Consider the following 14,192-nt stretch of genomic DNA (forward strand, 5'->3'; position numbering starts at 1 on the left):
TCCACTGTGAGTACTTGATATAGATTGAATCCTTGGTGACTTGTTGCAACCTTAGCATATCTGTTGATCACAAAGAACAAATATGTTCTCTTCATCTGTTTACATCATGGGGTCAGTTCCACGGGTCACAGGTCAAAATACTTTCTCCATCAGAATCAGGGGGGACGTGCTCGCTTCGGCAGCACATATACTAAAAAAACAGAATCGGGGGGAAAAATAGATCCCAGATCCCAGATGGACTGGGTTTTGTCTTCCTACATATTTTTTAAACAATGCCTGATAACTTTCACTTTCTTCCCCATAGCATTTTTCTGCTCAGGGAATAGAAGACTGTAATAGAGAAACATTTCAGTTCTGGTAGCAGAATATGTACTTTTTTTTTTAAAGTATAAAAAGTGCATTATCAGCCTACATGTGCAGGTGGAGGACAGCCGCCTGCAGGCCCGGTTTGCCAGCAAGAATCCAGCCCTTGCAAATTATTGGCAGCTGGCACTGTAATGAGTCCATTTCAATATAAATGGGCTGTTGCTTATTAATTTCTGCCAGTTCCTAAGCAATTCAGGAACCGCTTTGAAAATGTAAAACTTCGCAGAGAGCAGCTTAAGGAGGATGCCTGGGCAAAGAGAGGGAACAGAATGGCAGTGGGGGAAGGAGGGCAAGGACATGTACTGCAGGGTAATAATGGCGCATTGCTGAGAACTCGTGTCCTCTCCTGGCAAGCGTGAGTCACCAGGTTCACGGCAAAGGAGCATACTTTCCAAGATAGGGTGAACGGTAACTTCACTTACTATGTTTCTTCTATGGATATGGATATTTACTTGCTGTCTTGATGTGCCCGCCTTCCACAACAGTCGGCGAGTTTCTCTGTGTTGCTCTGCAAGCTGTTTGTCGTCTTGAGTTCCACCTTAATGAGGCTGCCAGTTACAGGTGCTGGTCGTGGGCAGCCTCACGGGAGTGATCTGTAGGAGAGGAATGAGAGGCAGCCGCCCCCAGGAAGCCCTCGGGGCTTTCTCCTGTCTTGGACTTTAGTCACTAAGTTGTGTCCGACTCTTTTGCGACACGGTGGACTGTAGCTCACCAGGCTCCTCTGTCCATGGAATTTTCTAGGCAAGAATACTGGAGTGGGTTGCCCTTTGCTTCTCCAGGAGATCTTCCTGACCCAGGGACTGAACCTGCATCTCCTGCCTTGGCAGGCGGGTTCTTTGCCCTGAGCCATTAGAAGCCTCTGTCCTGTCTTAGCATCTCCAGTCTCACCAGAAGCCAGGGTTTAGAAAACAAAGACCACTCACAATCTTTGTTCGTGGAGCTTATTTTGAAAAGAAATACCTCGTGTATATGATGAGAAGGTCTCTCATATTGAATTTGGTCTTTTGTTTTACTGTCTTTTAGCATTTTCTTCAACTTCTGTGATAGCTATAGCTCTGCTTTGAGAGTAACGAGACTCCCTGATTTCCTGTCTCTCGCATCTGTTTGTTGAGACGTTTGAAAGATTCAAAGGGAATCAGGAGTGTAGGGGTGCAGGGACCTTTTGGAATTACGGTTTTCTCCAAGTCTATGCCCAGGAGTGGGATTGCTGAGTCGTGTGGTAGTTCTGGTTTTAGTTTTTTAAGGAAACTCCATGCTGTTCTCCACAGTGGCTGCCCCAGTCTACATTTCCACCCACCAACACCCCTTTTCTCCCTGCCTTGTCCAGCATGGATTGTTTGGTATGCTTTTGATCATGGCTCCTCAGCAGAGATTAACACAACATTGTAAAGCACCTGTCCTCCAATAACACTTTAAAAAGAAGAGGAACCATGAAGTCATTCCACTGGGATGGATTTCTGCTATGTGATACCTTCATCTGTAGAGACAGAATAAAATGGTAAAACGTTACTGAGTTTGCAGAGTGAATTATTCCTGTAAATGTAAATATGCTTGTATTTATGGATTTATGCCTGTCATTTTAGACCTGTAGCTAAATGTTGCATTGTTTGATCTGGGGTGTGCTATTTCACACGAAATGGATGTTGGAGAGTTTATGTAAATGGGTGTGATGGAAAATCCCCATTTCCTGTGTTCTGGCTGAATAGCGGCTTTCCTTTTTCTGCCCTCTCCAGGTTTTCGGTACAGCTGTGTAGACGCAGATGGGACTGTGATGGCCACCTCCAGGAGCAGGTGCTGAGATGCTTCCCAGCCACCGTCACTGCTCATCCTGACACCATCACCAGGCTCCATAGCTAAATGCCACAGTGCTCTTGGGGCAAGTTGGGCTGGGAACCGTTGTTGCCTTGTAAGGTAAGTTTGTGGATGTGTGCTTGAGCCTGTGTATGCCTCCATGAATTAAACGCAATGCTTCAGAGGTGGTGAGACAGATACCATAGCATTGCCATGGTGTATGTAGCTTGTGGGAAAAAGAATTTGGATTCACTTTTTTGGATTAAGGTTACGCCCATCTAGCAATACAAAAGTATTAGCATTAAAACTTAAAAAAAAAGAAAGAAAGAAAAAGCAGGTACCTATCATTCCCTCCCTGTGAATTGCCCTCAGGGATCTTGGAAATTTATTCTCAAGCTTTACCATCTTTAGATGGGATTATGTTTGAAAAAGTCAAACCTGGCTTCAAAAATCTTACTTCAGAACAATGATATGTTTTGTTTCTGGTTTGGATAATCTTTTAAAAAGCAAAATAAATGCAGTCAAAATAATAATCTTTCTAAATCAAAGATCATCTTTTATTTGTTGCAGAACTTCCCTGTTTAGCCTCCTGTGTTAGGGGTATTTGTGTGTGACTTGGCAAAATGCTTTTCATGGGTTTGTAAAGATTTAGCTAAAACTTTCAGAACTTTGTCTCAGTTTAATCTTAGCTCTCTTCCTCACCACACCCCCCCCAACCCCGCTAGCCTGTCTTCAGGCTCAGCCTCCAGTAGGGAAAAAACAGGCTTGAAACCAAGCCCTCCCACTAGAATCTAATTTTAAATTTGCAATCTGTTGTCTTGTGATTTTTGCTTCAAATTTAACTTTGAAATAAATACATTTCATCCTTTCTCCTGCAATTTTGGAGGTCTGTTTTCAAATCATAGAAGGGTAATCATTACGTTTATTTTAATAAGTTCTTAAATACCTTGGGAGGGAGTGAAAAATTTTATTATTAACAATTATAATTTGTATACATCATTAGATGCCTTATGTTCATATTCCACAGCACCCTTACCAACAAGAGAGACCTTGCTTTAATAGTTAACTTTGACTTGAATATAAGTTGGGTCACCTTGTGCCCACTTATGGGCTCTAATGTTGTATATTTTTGAAATATTCTTGTTATAGACAATCTGAGAGATGAACATCCGGTTGAAATAAGCGGTACTAAAACTTTAGTTCATTCAGATGGACAATATAATAATGAGTAAGTCATGGTCCCTGCCATCGGGAGATTGTAATAAAATAAGAAGGGGTACATGCAAAGAAAGACAAGTGTGTGAATAACAACCATGCTGCAGATGGGATGGGCGGAGATGAAGCAGAGTGCCGTTGGGGTGTCGAGAAAGGACGGTTAAGTCCAAACTCGGTAGTATTTTCTTCTTTATCGTGGGCAATTTTCCCAAGTCATCTGCTCTAAGTTTGCTGTCGCTGTCAGCCTGGTGTCCCCATCCTCACTCTCCAAGAGTTATCCAAGAAACCCAGGGACTTAACGCATTTCTTTTTTTCTTTCCCGTAACTGAATTCTAGGTAAGGGACCTGCCTGGCAGTCGATCAAGGCTCTGCTTCCTCTGCAGGGTGTGCAGGTTCTGTCCCTGATCAGAGAACTAAGACCTCATGTGCTGCATGGCCAGAAGAGTGAATTATAGCTTTAGTGCAGTGGCTTTGGAAAATACGAAAAGCAAAGTATACTTTTGGAAATTAAATTACCCCATAATCTCCATCTAGGATGCTAACTTTAAAAATTTTTACACAGGTCTATACATTCTGTGTGTGTGTGTCTCTCTCCCGCCCTCCCTCTTCATGTGTGTGTGTTTATGAGAGAGAAAGAAGGTAAAATATTAACATCCTAGAATTTTAATCTCCTCGAAGCCAGCATCTTGGATGTGCATCTCAAATATAAGTTTTTCCTTCCTGAGAATAAGAGTTTTGCTCCAGAGGTGATTGACCCTAATAATGTAATTATCTTTTTGAGTATCTGCTTCTGAACAGGGCAAGCCCCAGCAAGCTGACCCACAAGGCTGGGCTTTAATCATGTGGAGCTTTCGTGTTGTTCAGCTAAAGGCTGGGGCATTTTGCTGTCTGGACTGCTGCTTGAACTTCTGGTCTCTCTAGGGAATTAGACATCCTAAACCCTAAAAGCATTGTTATAACCTCCTTAGTCTGCAAGGTGATGAGGTTCTTTCTTGTTTCCCTTGTATCTTCTTTCTTTCCCCCCTTTTTCCTTTGAACAATCTGTAGTTACAGGAGTATTTTTCTTTGTTCTTTCTACCCAGAGACCTTGACCATGGGTGAGTTTCTGTTAGCAGGAATGTGTTCTCATGCCATACCAAGAAAATATCACATCCGATGATTAAAAAATGCAGCTTACGTTTTGTATTTTGGATCAAATTAAAAATATTTTACCTTTCTTTTTAATTTGTATCTCTTTCTCCACTCATTCATAATAATCGGTGTTCACGGTGATCTTGCATAGACGTTCCAAGCAGTTAAAATTTTCATTTATGTCAGGAGTGTTTACCATTACTAAGACAACACAGTTATACTAGGTGCTTTAAAAGCTTGATAATTCTAACATCTGGGTCACTTTGGGGTTGACATCTATTGATTGTCGTTTCCCCTGAGAACTGATTAGATTTTCCTGGTTCTTTGGGGTGCATTGTGGACACTTTCAAATATTACGTTGGGAGAATCTAGGTCTTGTTAAAATCATCTGGAGAATGTTGAATTTTCTTTTTTTCCCCTATTTTAGTAAGCAATCAACCTGGCTAGGTTCAGATGGCAAGTTCTGTTTGACCTCCTGTGGGTGGTAGGTCTGATGTCAGTTCAGTTTTCAAAGACTTTGCTCCAGAGTTGTGGCTTTGTCCCACACATGCACCAGTTGGGAGTTAGACTGGGAGGTGAGCTGTGTTTTATATGATAGCTCAGTTCTCCAAGCCTTTGCTGTCTCTCTTTAGGTCAGTCCCAGGCACATGTACCTGAGTGGTGAGCCTGGGACTTGAATAGATTGACACACGACATTAGCTGATGTGTTTCCTCCAGCTCTGTCTTCTCTGAGATTGCCCTCACTCTTTGGCTTGCAGGGACCACCAGGCTCGATTTCTTTGGCCAGAACGACAGGGCATGTCTTGTGAGTTTTGCTGCTTTTGTCACAGCTAGATATGTGCTCAGGCTTCCCAGGTGGCACCAGTGGTAAGCAACTTGCCTGCCAGCACAGGAGACGGAAGAGCTGAGGGTTCAATCCCTGGGTCAGGAAGATCCCCTGGAGGAGGGTGTGGCCACCCACTCCAGTATTCTTGTCTGGAGAATCCCGCGGGCAGAGGAGCCTGGTGGGCTACAGTCCATGGGGTCATGGAGGGCTACAGTCCTTGGGGTCGCCAAGAGCTGGACACGACTGAAGTGACCCAGTGTGCATGCATGGACTGTGTGTTCACCCTCCATGCAAGGCTCGAAGGGAAATGAGAATAATAAAAGCCGAATGGGAAACTCACTCTTGTTAGAGTGGCTCCTCCAGTTTTGTTTGCTTGTTCGTTTATTTTTGCCTGCACTGGGTCCTCACTGCCAGTTCCCACAAGTGGGGGTTTGCTCTCTAGGTGTGCTCTCCTGGCTTAGCTGCCCCTCTGCCGGTGGGATCGTCCCAGAACAGGTATTGAACCCATGTTCCCTGCATTGGCAGGTGGATTCTTCACCGCTGAAGCACCAGGGAAGTACTTGTTTTTCTTCCGGGTTTGATTCCCATCCCCAGCTTACCTGCTTTTGCTTACTCTTTGGAATCCTCAGGTAGTTGCTTTTTACTTTGGTTCAGAGTTTTTTTAATCTTTATCATTGAAAGAAAGACCAGCCACTGTGTCTGACTTCATCTTGGCTGGCACCAGGTACTATAAATAGTATTTCAGTTTTGTTCACTACTGTGTTAACGACAGAAGCCCTGTCCCTGCTTAATCAACCCTACCTCTCTGCTGAATCTCCCTTGGTTTGTGTTTGCTGTCTGTTTCCCGATGACATTGTGCTAGATAATGCCCAGTATGTGCTTGTTTTCTTATTGCATAATTCATTGAAAAAGAGGATTCAAAAAAGCTTCATTTGGCAGCATCGTCACTTTTGAACAAAAATTTCCCTTAACCAGAACCTCCCAGTGAGTGATGGCTTTAAGTTTTTATTTTGAAATAATTATAGATCCACAGGGAATTGAACACAGTAAACCTATTCTTCATCTAGCTTCCCTTAACGGTTGCATCTTCCTTAATTTCCGCAAACTACCAAAGCCAGGGATTTGACACTTTATTTCAAAAGGTGTAAATAGTTTTATATCATTTTATTATATAAGGCTTAGTAAGGGTAATAAATCAATAAAAGCAGTCCCTGAAAAAGAACCACCTATCTGATGTATCTGTAAACCACCCTAATGACTGTACTTTTTTAAAAAATTGTGTTAAATTATGTTAGTTTAAGGTGTACAGCATAGTGGTACAGTTATATTACTTTTCAGATTCTTTCCCCTTAAGGGTTGTATCAAAATATTGAATATAGTTCCCTGTGCTATTCAGCAGGTCCTTGTTGGTTAACTTTTTTGTGTATAGTAGCGTGTCTATATTCATCCAAAACTCCTAATTTATCTCTTTCCTCTTTTCCCCTTTGTAACCATAGGTTTATTTTCTGTGTCTATTTCTATTTTGTAAATAAGTTCATTTGTATATTCTTTTTTTTTTTTTCAGATTCAGCATATAAGCAATAATATATATCTGTCTTTGGCTTACTTCCTTTAGTATAATAATCTCTAGGTCTATCCATGTTGCTGCAAATGGCATTATGTCATTCTTTTTATGGCTGAGTAGTATTCCATTGTACATATCTGCCACATCTATCCATTCATCTGGCGATGCACCTTTAGGCTGCTTCCGTGTCTTGTCTGCTGTACGTAGTACTGCCTGTACTGATTGATAAAGTTCCTTTAAGTATTTTCACTGTGTATTTATTTTGATGGGAGTACTTTTTTACTCTTTTGCTGTGCATTTACTTTGATGGGATTTAAAGGAAGTTACTATGAAAAGTTTAACTCATGACTTAAGGAGCAAGATCATGGTATTGGGAAGAATGGAGAATTCATCCTCTCTCTAGTGTCCTTGGTCTCTGACCCTAAGAATCTCTGGATTTTTTTTGACCCCTTCTACTTTAAGTGACACCTCCCCATCATGTTGCGTTGTCTCCTTTGCCTGCATTTTCTCTGGATCATCTCAGGCTGCGCAGTCCTGAGCTGTGTCCCCGACAAGGAGGAGAGGTACTCTCTCAACTCCAACCCCCTTTCCTAAACTTCCAAAAGGAGGCGGGATGTAGGAGTTAAGTGAAATGAGACAAAGGCAAGGCCTTGAGTCTCTGTCTAGGTGGTTGAAGGTTTGGGAGAACAGTGGAGCAGGGCAGGCTGAACCCATCAGCTCAGTTCACAGAATCAGGGTGATCCCAAACCCAGTGGCCTGGGATGAGGGACCTACGCTGGTGTGCAGGTGGAGGGACCTAGAGAATGGCACACAGACTGGATTTTCTAGGCACTCTGATGTAGAAAAGGGGCATTTTTAAGGCCAGCGTATCTTTTCTCTAGTTCACATTATGCCAACACCCTCATCTCTTTTCTCTTGCAGTTGTGTGAGTGTGTGTTTTTACATTCTAGATTAAATTTTGTCATTCATTCATTCTACTGGGCACCTACTACCTTTCAGGCAATGTTTTAGGCACTGAGAATATAGCAGTACACGAGACAAACTTTCAGCCTCCCTGATGCTTAGGTTCTACTGGGGAAAGATATAGAATGAAAAATATAAGTAAATGAAAAGCATTTTTTGAGACAATTCTGACAAATGTTAAAGGGAGCGGGAAGCAAAGAAGAGGGGTGAGAAGTGTTGAGCTCTGAGGGGTCATTTTGGATAGAGATACCAGGAAAGATGTCTTTTAGATCTTTTAGATCTCTCTCTCGCTGGAGTCAAGATCTGGAGAGAGCGAGCCAGGTGTAGGTGCCTGAGGCTGGAGAGTTGGAGGCCACGGAAAGAGCATGAACAAAGGCTGCGGGGAAGCTGGAAGCTGTATCCTAGAGGACCGGAAAGAAAGTTTAAGATCTGAGGTTTAAATTCAGACAGTTGTTCCCGTGTTAAAGTCTTGCTTTAACCTTCTGCTTAACCACCACCTCCTGCTTAACATGCCTCCCACTAGCTACCCTCTGCAAGTGCAAGCTGTTTGGGGCCACTAATATTTTCCATAAGGAAGTCAATGGGGAGTTGAGTGAGTTTAAAAATGGTAACATTTTCTAGCTTGCCATCAAGTACTTGTATTCTGATGCTCTGCTTTTCAAGTTGTTACAAACTGAGTTTATTATAAACTTGAATTTGTTACAACATTTCTTCTGTTTTACCTTTTGGTTTTTTGGCTTCAGAGGCTGGTGGGATCCTAGCTCCGTGACCAAGGATCAAAACCCCACCCCCTGTGTTGGAAGGTGAAGTCTTAACCACCAGACCGCCAGGGCAAGCCCCTGCTTTTCAGTTTCTAGTCCAGTTTGTGCATTTCAGCCTGTCCTCTCCCCCCTTCATCTCTCCCCGCTTCATCTCTCCCCTCTTTCCTAGCGACTGTGTGGTGATTATGTTGGCTCAGTACTCATCACTACCTTGTACTTTTGTTTCTAAAGTGCATGAGCATTTTTTGACTCCTTATCACACGTGGAACACTTGTAGTCTCTATGAGTGTGAGTGTTCGTCAGTCAGACGTGTCTGACTCTTTGCAACCCCACTGTAGCCCAGCCAGGCTCTTCTGTCCATGGAATTTTCCCAGGGAAGAATAATTGGAGTGGGTTGTCATTTCCTTCTCCAGGGGATCTTCCCAACCCAGTGTTCGAATCCAGGTCTCCTGCATTGCGGGCAGATTCTTTTACCTTCTGAGCTACCAGAGAAGCCCTCTCGGTAGAGGCTTCAAAAAAGAAGTGTAAGCCACTTTCTGCCCAAAGTTGCTTTCAGACTCAGAGAAACAAATAAAGACTGTGTAAATGTAAAGTATAAGCCAGGTTTTTTTGGTTTGTTATAAGTAAATGATAAGGGTTAAATAGGAGAGAGTGGGGGAATGTGAAGATGGTGAAAGTAGCTGGTATTTGCCATTTGTATGTGGAGAGGATTAGGACTTTCAAGTCACCAGTGTTCTGGGGGTTGCCTAATGGGATGGGGTTGTCCCTGCAAGGGGAGATTGTGTCTCTTGTATGCAGTGAGCAATTTTCATTTTTCATGCTTGTGTTGTTTCAGGGTCCCCCACTGATCCCCACAAGGGCCTTCATGAGTCTCACTGACCTTTGGGGGAAAGCTCTTAAAGGAAGGGGTGTTTCGGCAGTCCCTAGGAACATTTTTCTCCTGACTTGAGTTGCTTCAAACTTCCTGCTGACTTGACTTAGATCATCCCCTGAGAATCGCTCTTGGTAGGATTTAAGAGATTTGGCGTTCATCTCTAAATTCTAGTTCTGAAGATAAAAATGGCTTCTTTCCTACCTTGGCTGGCTGAAAAGAATCTTGCTACTAAAAATGCTATTAATATAACAGACCCGTCAAAGTGATGCAGGGAACATTGTAATTCTTGAAGGTTGGGGCCATTTGCTTTAGGAAAACACTCCTGAGGCTTTTAACTTGATTAGTTTTCTGTTGGCAGAAACAAGCCTAACCAGAAATTTGTTGTTAAGAATATGTCTGTCAATTTCTATTTGCAAACTTTTGTATACAGCAGAAGGGGGCTCTATCCGAGCATATTGGGGGGGTCCATTCGAGCATATTTGGGGTGACAGCTTTGCCTTTTTACACCACAGTTTTGGTCACCTTCATTCTTTCCCTTTTTTCAGTTTAAATCTATGTGATTCTTAAAATGGGACTGTGGCTAACACTTTTTCTGAACTTTTAATTGCTCCTTGGCAAAACATATAGATACATAGACACATCCACATATCTTTTTTTTTTTTTTAAGCTGTGCTGGGTCTTCTTTAGACTGTGTTGGGGCTTTCTCGAGGTGCATTGAGTGGGGACCTCTCTGTTGGGGTGCGCTTCTCTTGTTGCGAACTCTAGGGCCTGCATGCTTCGGTAGTCGTGGTATGCAGGCTTAGTTTCCCTGCTGCATGTAGAATCTTAGTTCCTGGACCAGGGCTGGAACCGTGTCCCCTGCATTAGCAGGCAGATTCTTAACCACTGGATTACCAGAGAAGTCCCCATCTATGTATCTTCAAGTGAAAGTTGCTCAGTTGTGTCCGACTCTTTGTGACCCCATGGTCTGTAGCCCGCCAGGCCCCTCTGTCCATGGGATTTCCCAGGCAAGAATACTGGAGTGGGTAGCCTTTCCCTTCTCCAGGGGATCTTCCCGACCATGGAATTGAACCAGGGTCTCCTGCATTGCAAGCAGATTCCTTACCAACTGAGCTATCAGGGAAGCTGTAGCCTTAAAAAATCAAGAACCCTGAGACATTGGTCATGGCTTTTAGCCTTACTTTAGATGCTTGTTAAAATATTTTACTTGTAAAAATGTAGCACATGATATTCTTAGGAATATAGATCACATAAATGGTCACACATGGACCCTGAGTCTTTTCATTTTCCCTCACTGAGTTGAGTCTCTGTATTTTTTCCTTGCTTCTTAAAGGTGCCAGCCAGAGAGGCGTGAACTTATTGCTTTGAAGTATATTTGCTACTAGTAAAAGGATGATTCTCTTTCTTGGAAACTTCACTCTCAGAATCATATGATGTGTGACCTGGTAGGGAATATTCCAGTATGGGAATAGCCTCACATCTGGTGTCTGTATGAGTTACCTCTGAACTCATCGGAACATTCAATGGAGGTTTTTCCCTTTTTGTTGCCACAAATTTCATTTCAGTAAAGATGTGCTTGTAGGAATTTAAGCAACCTTTGAGACTGAAGAGTGGGATTGTAGCGTGGTTCTGGAGCATTGGGAAGGAATATATTATATTGCAGGGGGTTTCAAACTGTAATGGGTACAATAAATTTGTTCCTGTTTCCCTCTGTACCTTTTACTTTTTTGTTTATTGTATCCCTTCCCTGGCTTGGAATATCAGTTTCATGAGAGTGGAGAATGTGTATCTTTTTTTCTCTGCTGTATCTCTGGATTCTGGAACATGGTAGCTATGCAGTGTTTATTTTCTTTCTTTCTTTCTTTTTTCTTCTTTTAAACAGTTTTCAAGATTGCTCAGCCAGTCAGGGCAGAAGCTGGCATGAGCATCGGGGCTCCATCCCCACCTCTTTGTTTAAAAAAAAAAGAAAAAAAAATTTATTTATTTGGCTACATCAGGTCTTCAGTTGTGGCACTCTGAATCTTTTAGTTGCTGGCATAGGGGATCTTAGTTGCCACCTGTGGGATCTAGTTCCCTGTGAAAGTGAAAGTGTTAGTTGTTCAGTCCTGTGACCCATCAATGAACTTTGTGACCCATCTATGAACTGTAGCCCTCCAGGCTCCTCTGTCCATGGGGACAAGCATACTGCAAGCATACTGCAAGCATACTGCAGTAGGTAACCATTCCCTCCTCCCAGGGGCCTTCCTCACCTAGGGATCTACCCTGTGTCTCCTGCATCACCACGTGGATTCTCTACCATCTGAGCCACCGAGTTCCCTGACCTGGGATCAGACCCAGGCCCCCTGCATTGGAAGCATGGAATCTTAGCCACTGGACCACCAGGGAAGTCCCAGTATATATATTTTCTGAATGAGTGACCATGTAGATGATTGTACGCATCAACTCAGGGATGCACTCGGCTACTCTGTTTTTCTTCTCTCCTTTCTGACCATTTTCATGTGTGTATCCTAAGTGTATACAGTTGACATGGTCTAGAGAAACCTCACTGCAGAGCAAGGAGAATAAGGCTAAATAGAGTCATACTTGTTGAGCGTTGAGGATGTTTTCATTTCTCACTGTGGGTAATAGCCCTCAGACCAATGAGAGAGACAGGAAAAATGTTAAGGAAAGGACTTGAATTAACCTGGGTAGCTCCAAAAGGCTGAATCACATTTAGTGATTTCATCATGTGAATTTCTTTGTGCAGGGCACTCTGTACCAGATTAATGTTCTCGAGTTGGATTTGCTCCCAGAAATAAACCCATTAGTTTGCTGTTGTGCATCTCCCTCTCCCCCTCCCACTTCGCCCCCCTCTCCCCCATTAAGGTTTTCAGAAAGCTGTGGCATTAAAGGTAAAAAGCCCCTTTTCGACTTTATCAGGAAGAGTTGATTGGACTTCACATCTTGAGCCTTCCCGTTTTTTATTGATTTTGAAGGGTAGATGAAGTCAGGATGAAACGGAAAACCTATGGGGAGGAAGCGCCTTTATCCAGTGCATCTCGGAGTTTTTTGAAATATGTCATTTCAAACAGAACGTTACTCATTTGGAGCAGACACCTTGGTTTGTACTTTTTAGAGTTTCTAGTTGATGGAGAGGCGTGGAGCTTTAAATAGGCAGCTCTAGAGTTTAGCGAGAGGAGAGCAGGTGTTGCCAGCTTTATGACGGCAACTCTGTGCCTTGCTTGGTGTGCTGCTCCCGTCCCCAGGCAGAGACCCGGGTCAGCCCCCAAGGATCTTACTTATGTCCTTATTTCACGTCTCCGCGGGAGTCGGCTCAGTAGGTGATGTTAGTTCTCACCTGCTGCCGCGTTAAGAGTCCAGGTACCTGCCAGATGCATATAGACGCTGCTGTTACCTGCCAAGCTGCCTCCCTTCGTAGGTACTGAGCTCTTCCCGTTGACCGCCCGTACCCATGGGTGACTCAGTGATCCTCTCCTTTTTTTTTTTCTTTCTTGCTACAGACCATAACACCATGGGAAACGCAGAAAGTCAGAACGTCGTGCACGAGTTCTACGGCGAGAAGCATGCGGTCCTGGGGCGCAAGGCCACGTCGCGCTCCCTGCGCCTGTCGCACAAGGCGCGGCGGAGCAGGCACGCCTCCTCCGGCAAGGCGATCCACCGGAGCTCCGAAGTGAGCACCCGCTCCAGCAGCACCCCCAGCATCCCCCAGTCCCTGGCCGAAAATGGCCTGGAGCCCTTCTCCCAGGAAGGCACCCTCGAGGACTTCGGGAGCCCCATCTGGGTGGACCGAGTGGATATGGGCTTGAGACCCGTGTCTTACACCGATTCCTCCGTCGCTCCCAGCGTGGACAGCAGCATCGTCCTCACTGCAGCCTCCGTGCAGAGCATGCCAGACTCGGAGGACAGCCGGCTTTACGGGGATGACGCGACGTACTTGGCGGAGGGCGGCAGGCGGCAGCGCCCCTATGCCTCCAACGGGCCCGCGTTCATGGAGACAGCGAGCTTTAAGAAGAAACGCTCCAAATCTGCAGACATCTGGCGGGAGGACAGCCTGGAATTCTCACTCTCTGATCTGAGCCAAGAACATTTAACAAGCAACGAAGAGATCTTGGGTTCCGCCGAGGAGAAAGACTGCGAGGAGGCTCGGGCGATGGAAACCCGCGCGAGTCCGCGGCAGCTCAGTGCCTGTCAACGGGCCAATTCGCTGGGGGACTTGTACGCTCAGAAGAACTCTGGGGTGACGGCAAACGGGGGGCCCAGGAGCAAACTTGCAGGCTACTGTCGGGATTTGGTGTCTGACATCCCCGATCTCGCGAACCATAAGATGCCACCAGCTGCTGCTGAAGAGGCTCTCCCCTACAGTAATTACAATACACTCCCCTGTAGGAAATCTCACTGTCTCTCTGAAGGTGCCACCAACCCACAGATTAGCCATAGCAGCAGCATGCAAGGCAGAAGAGCAAAAACCACTCAGGTAAAGTGCCTGGAATCTGTTGCGGTGTTTTGGAAACTGGTGCATGACTCCAAGTGCATGACTGGGCTCTTAGGAGGTTCCCATCTTGTAGCTGCGTGTTAAACACAGTTTTTCCCTGGTGGGTGCTGCCGCTCTGAAGATTCGTCTGTCTGCTGCTTCGCCCCTCTGGCAGTTCTGTTGCTGAAGGGGTGGGAATTCAGGAAGAAGCGTGTGTGTGTGGGTGAGGT

General features: G+C 44.5%; 1 protein-coding gene across 7 annotated transcripts in view; it reads left to right on the forward strand.

Annotated features, from left to right (window-relative positions):
• Positions 1-14,192, forward strand: part of TIAM1 (TIAM Rac1 associated GEF 1) — a 451,745-nt gene that overhangs the window by 282,565 nt on the left and 154,988 nt on the right. For all 7 annotated transcript variants that reach the window (XM_043448791.1, XM_043448795.1, XM_043448794.1 and 4 more), the window contains 2 exons: positions 2,100-2,277; positions 12,992-13,965. In XM_043448791.1, coding sequence (XP_043304726.1) covers positions 13,003-13,965 — 963 coding nt within the window. In that variant the 5' untranslated portion in view covers positions 2,100-2,277; positions 12,992-13,002. The remainder of the gene's footprint in view (positions 1-2,099; positions 2,278-12,991; positions 13,966-14,192) is intronic.

The sequence above is a fragment of the Cervus canadensis genome, chromosome 27 (assembly GCF_019320065.1).
Source record: "Cervus canadensis isolate Bull #8, Minnesota chromosome 27, ASM1932006v1, whole genome shotgun sequence".
In the NCBI taxonomy this organism is placed as follows: Eukaryota; Metazoa; Chordata; class Mammalia; order Artiodactyla; family Cervidae; genus Cervus; species Cervus canadensis.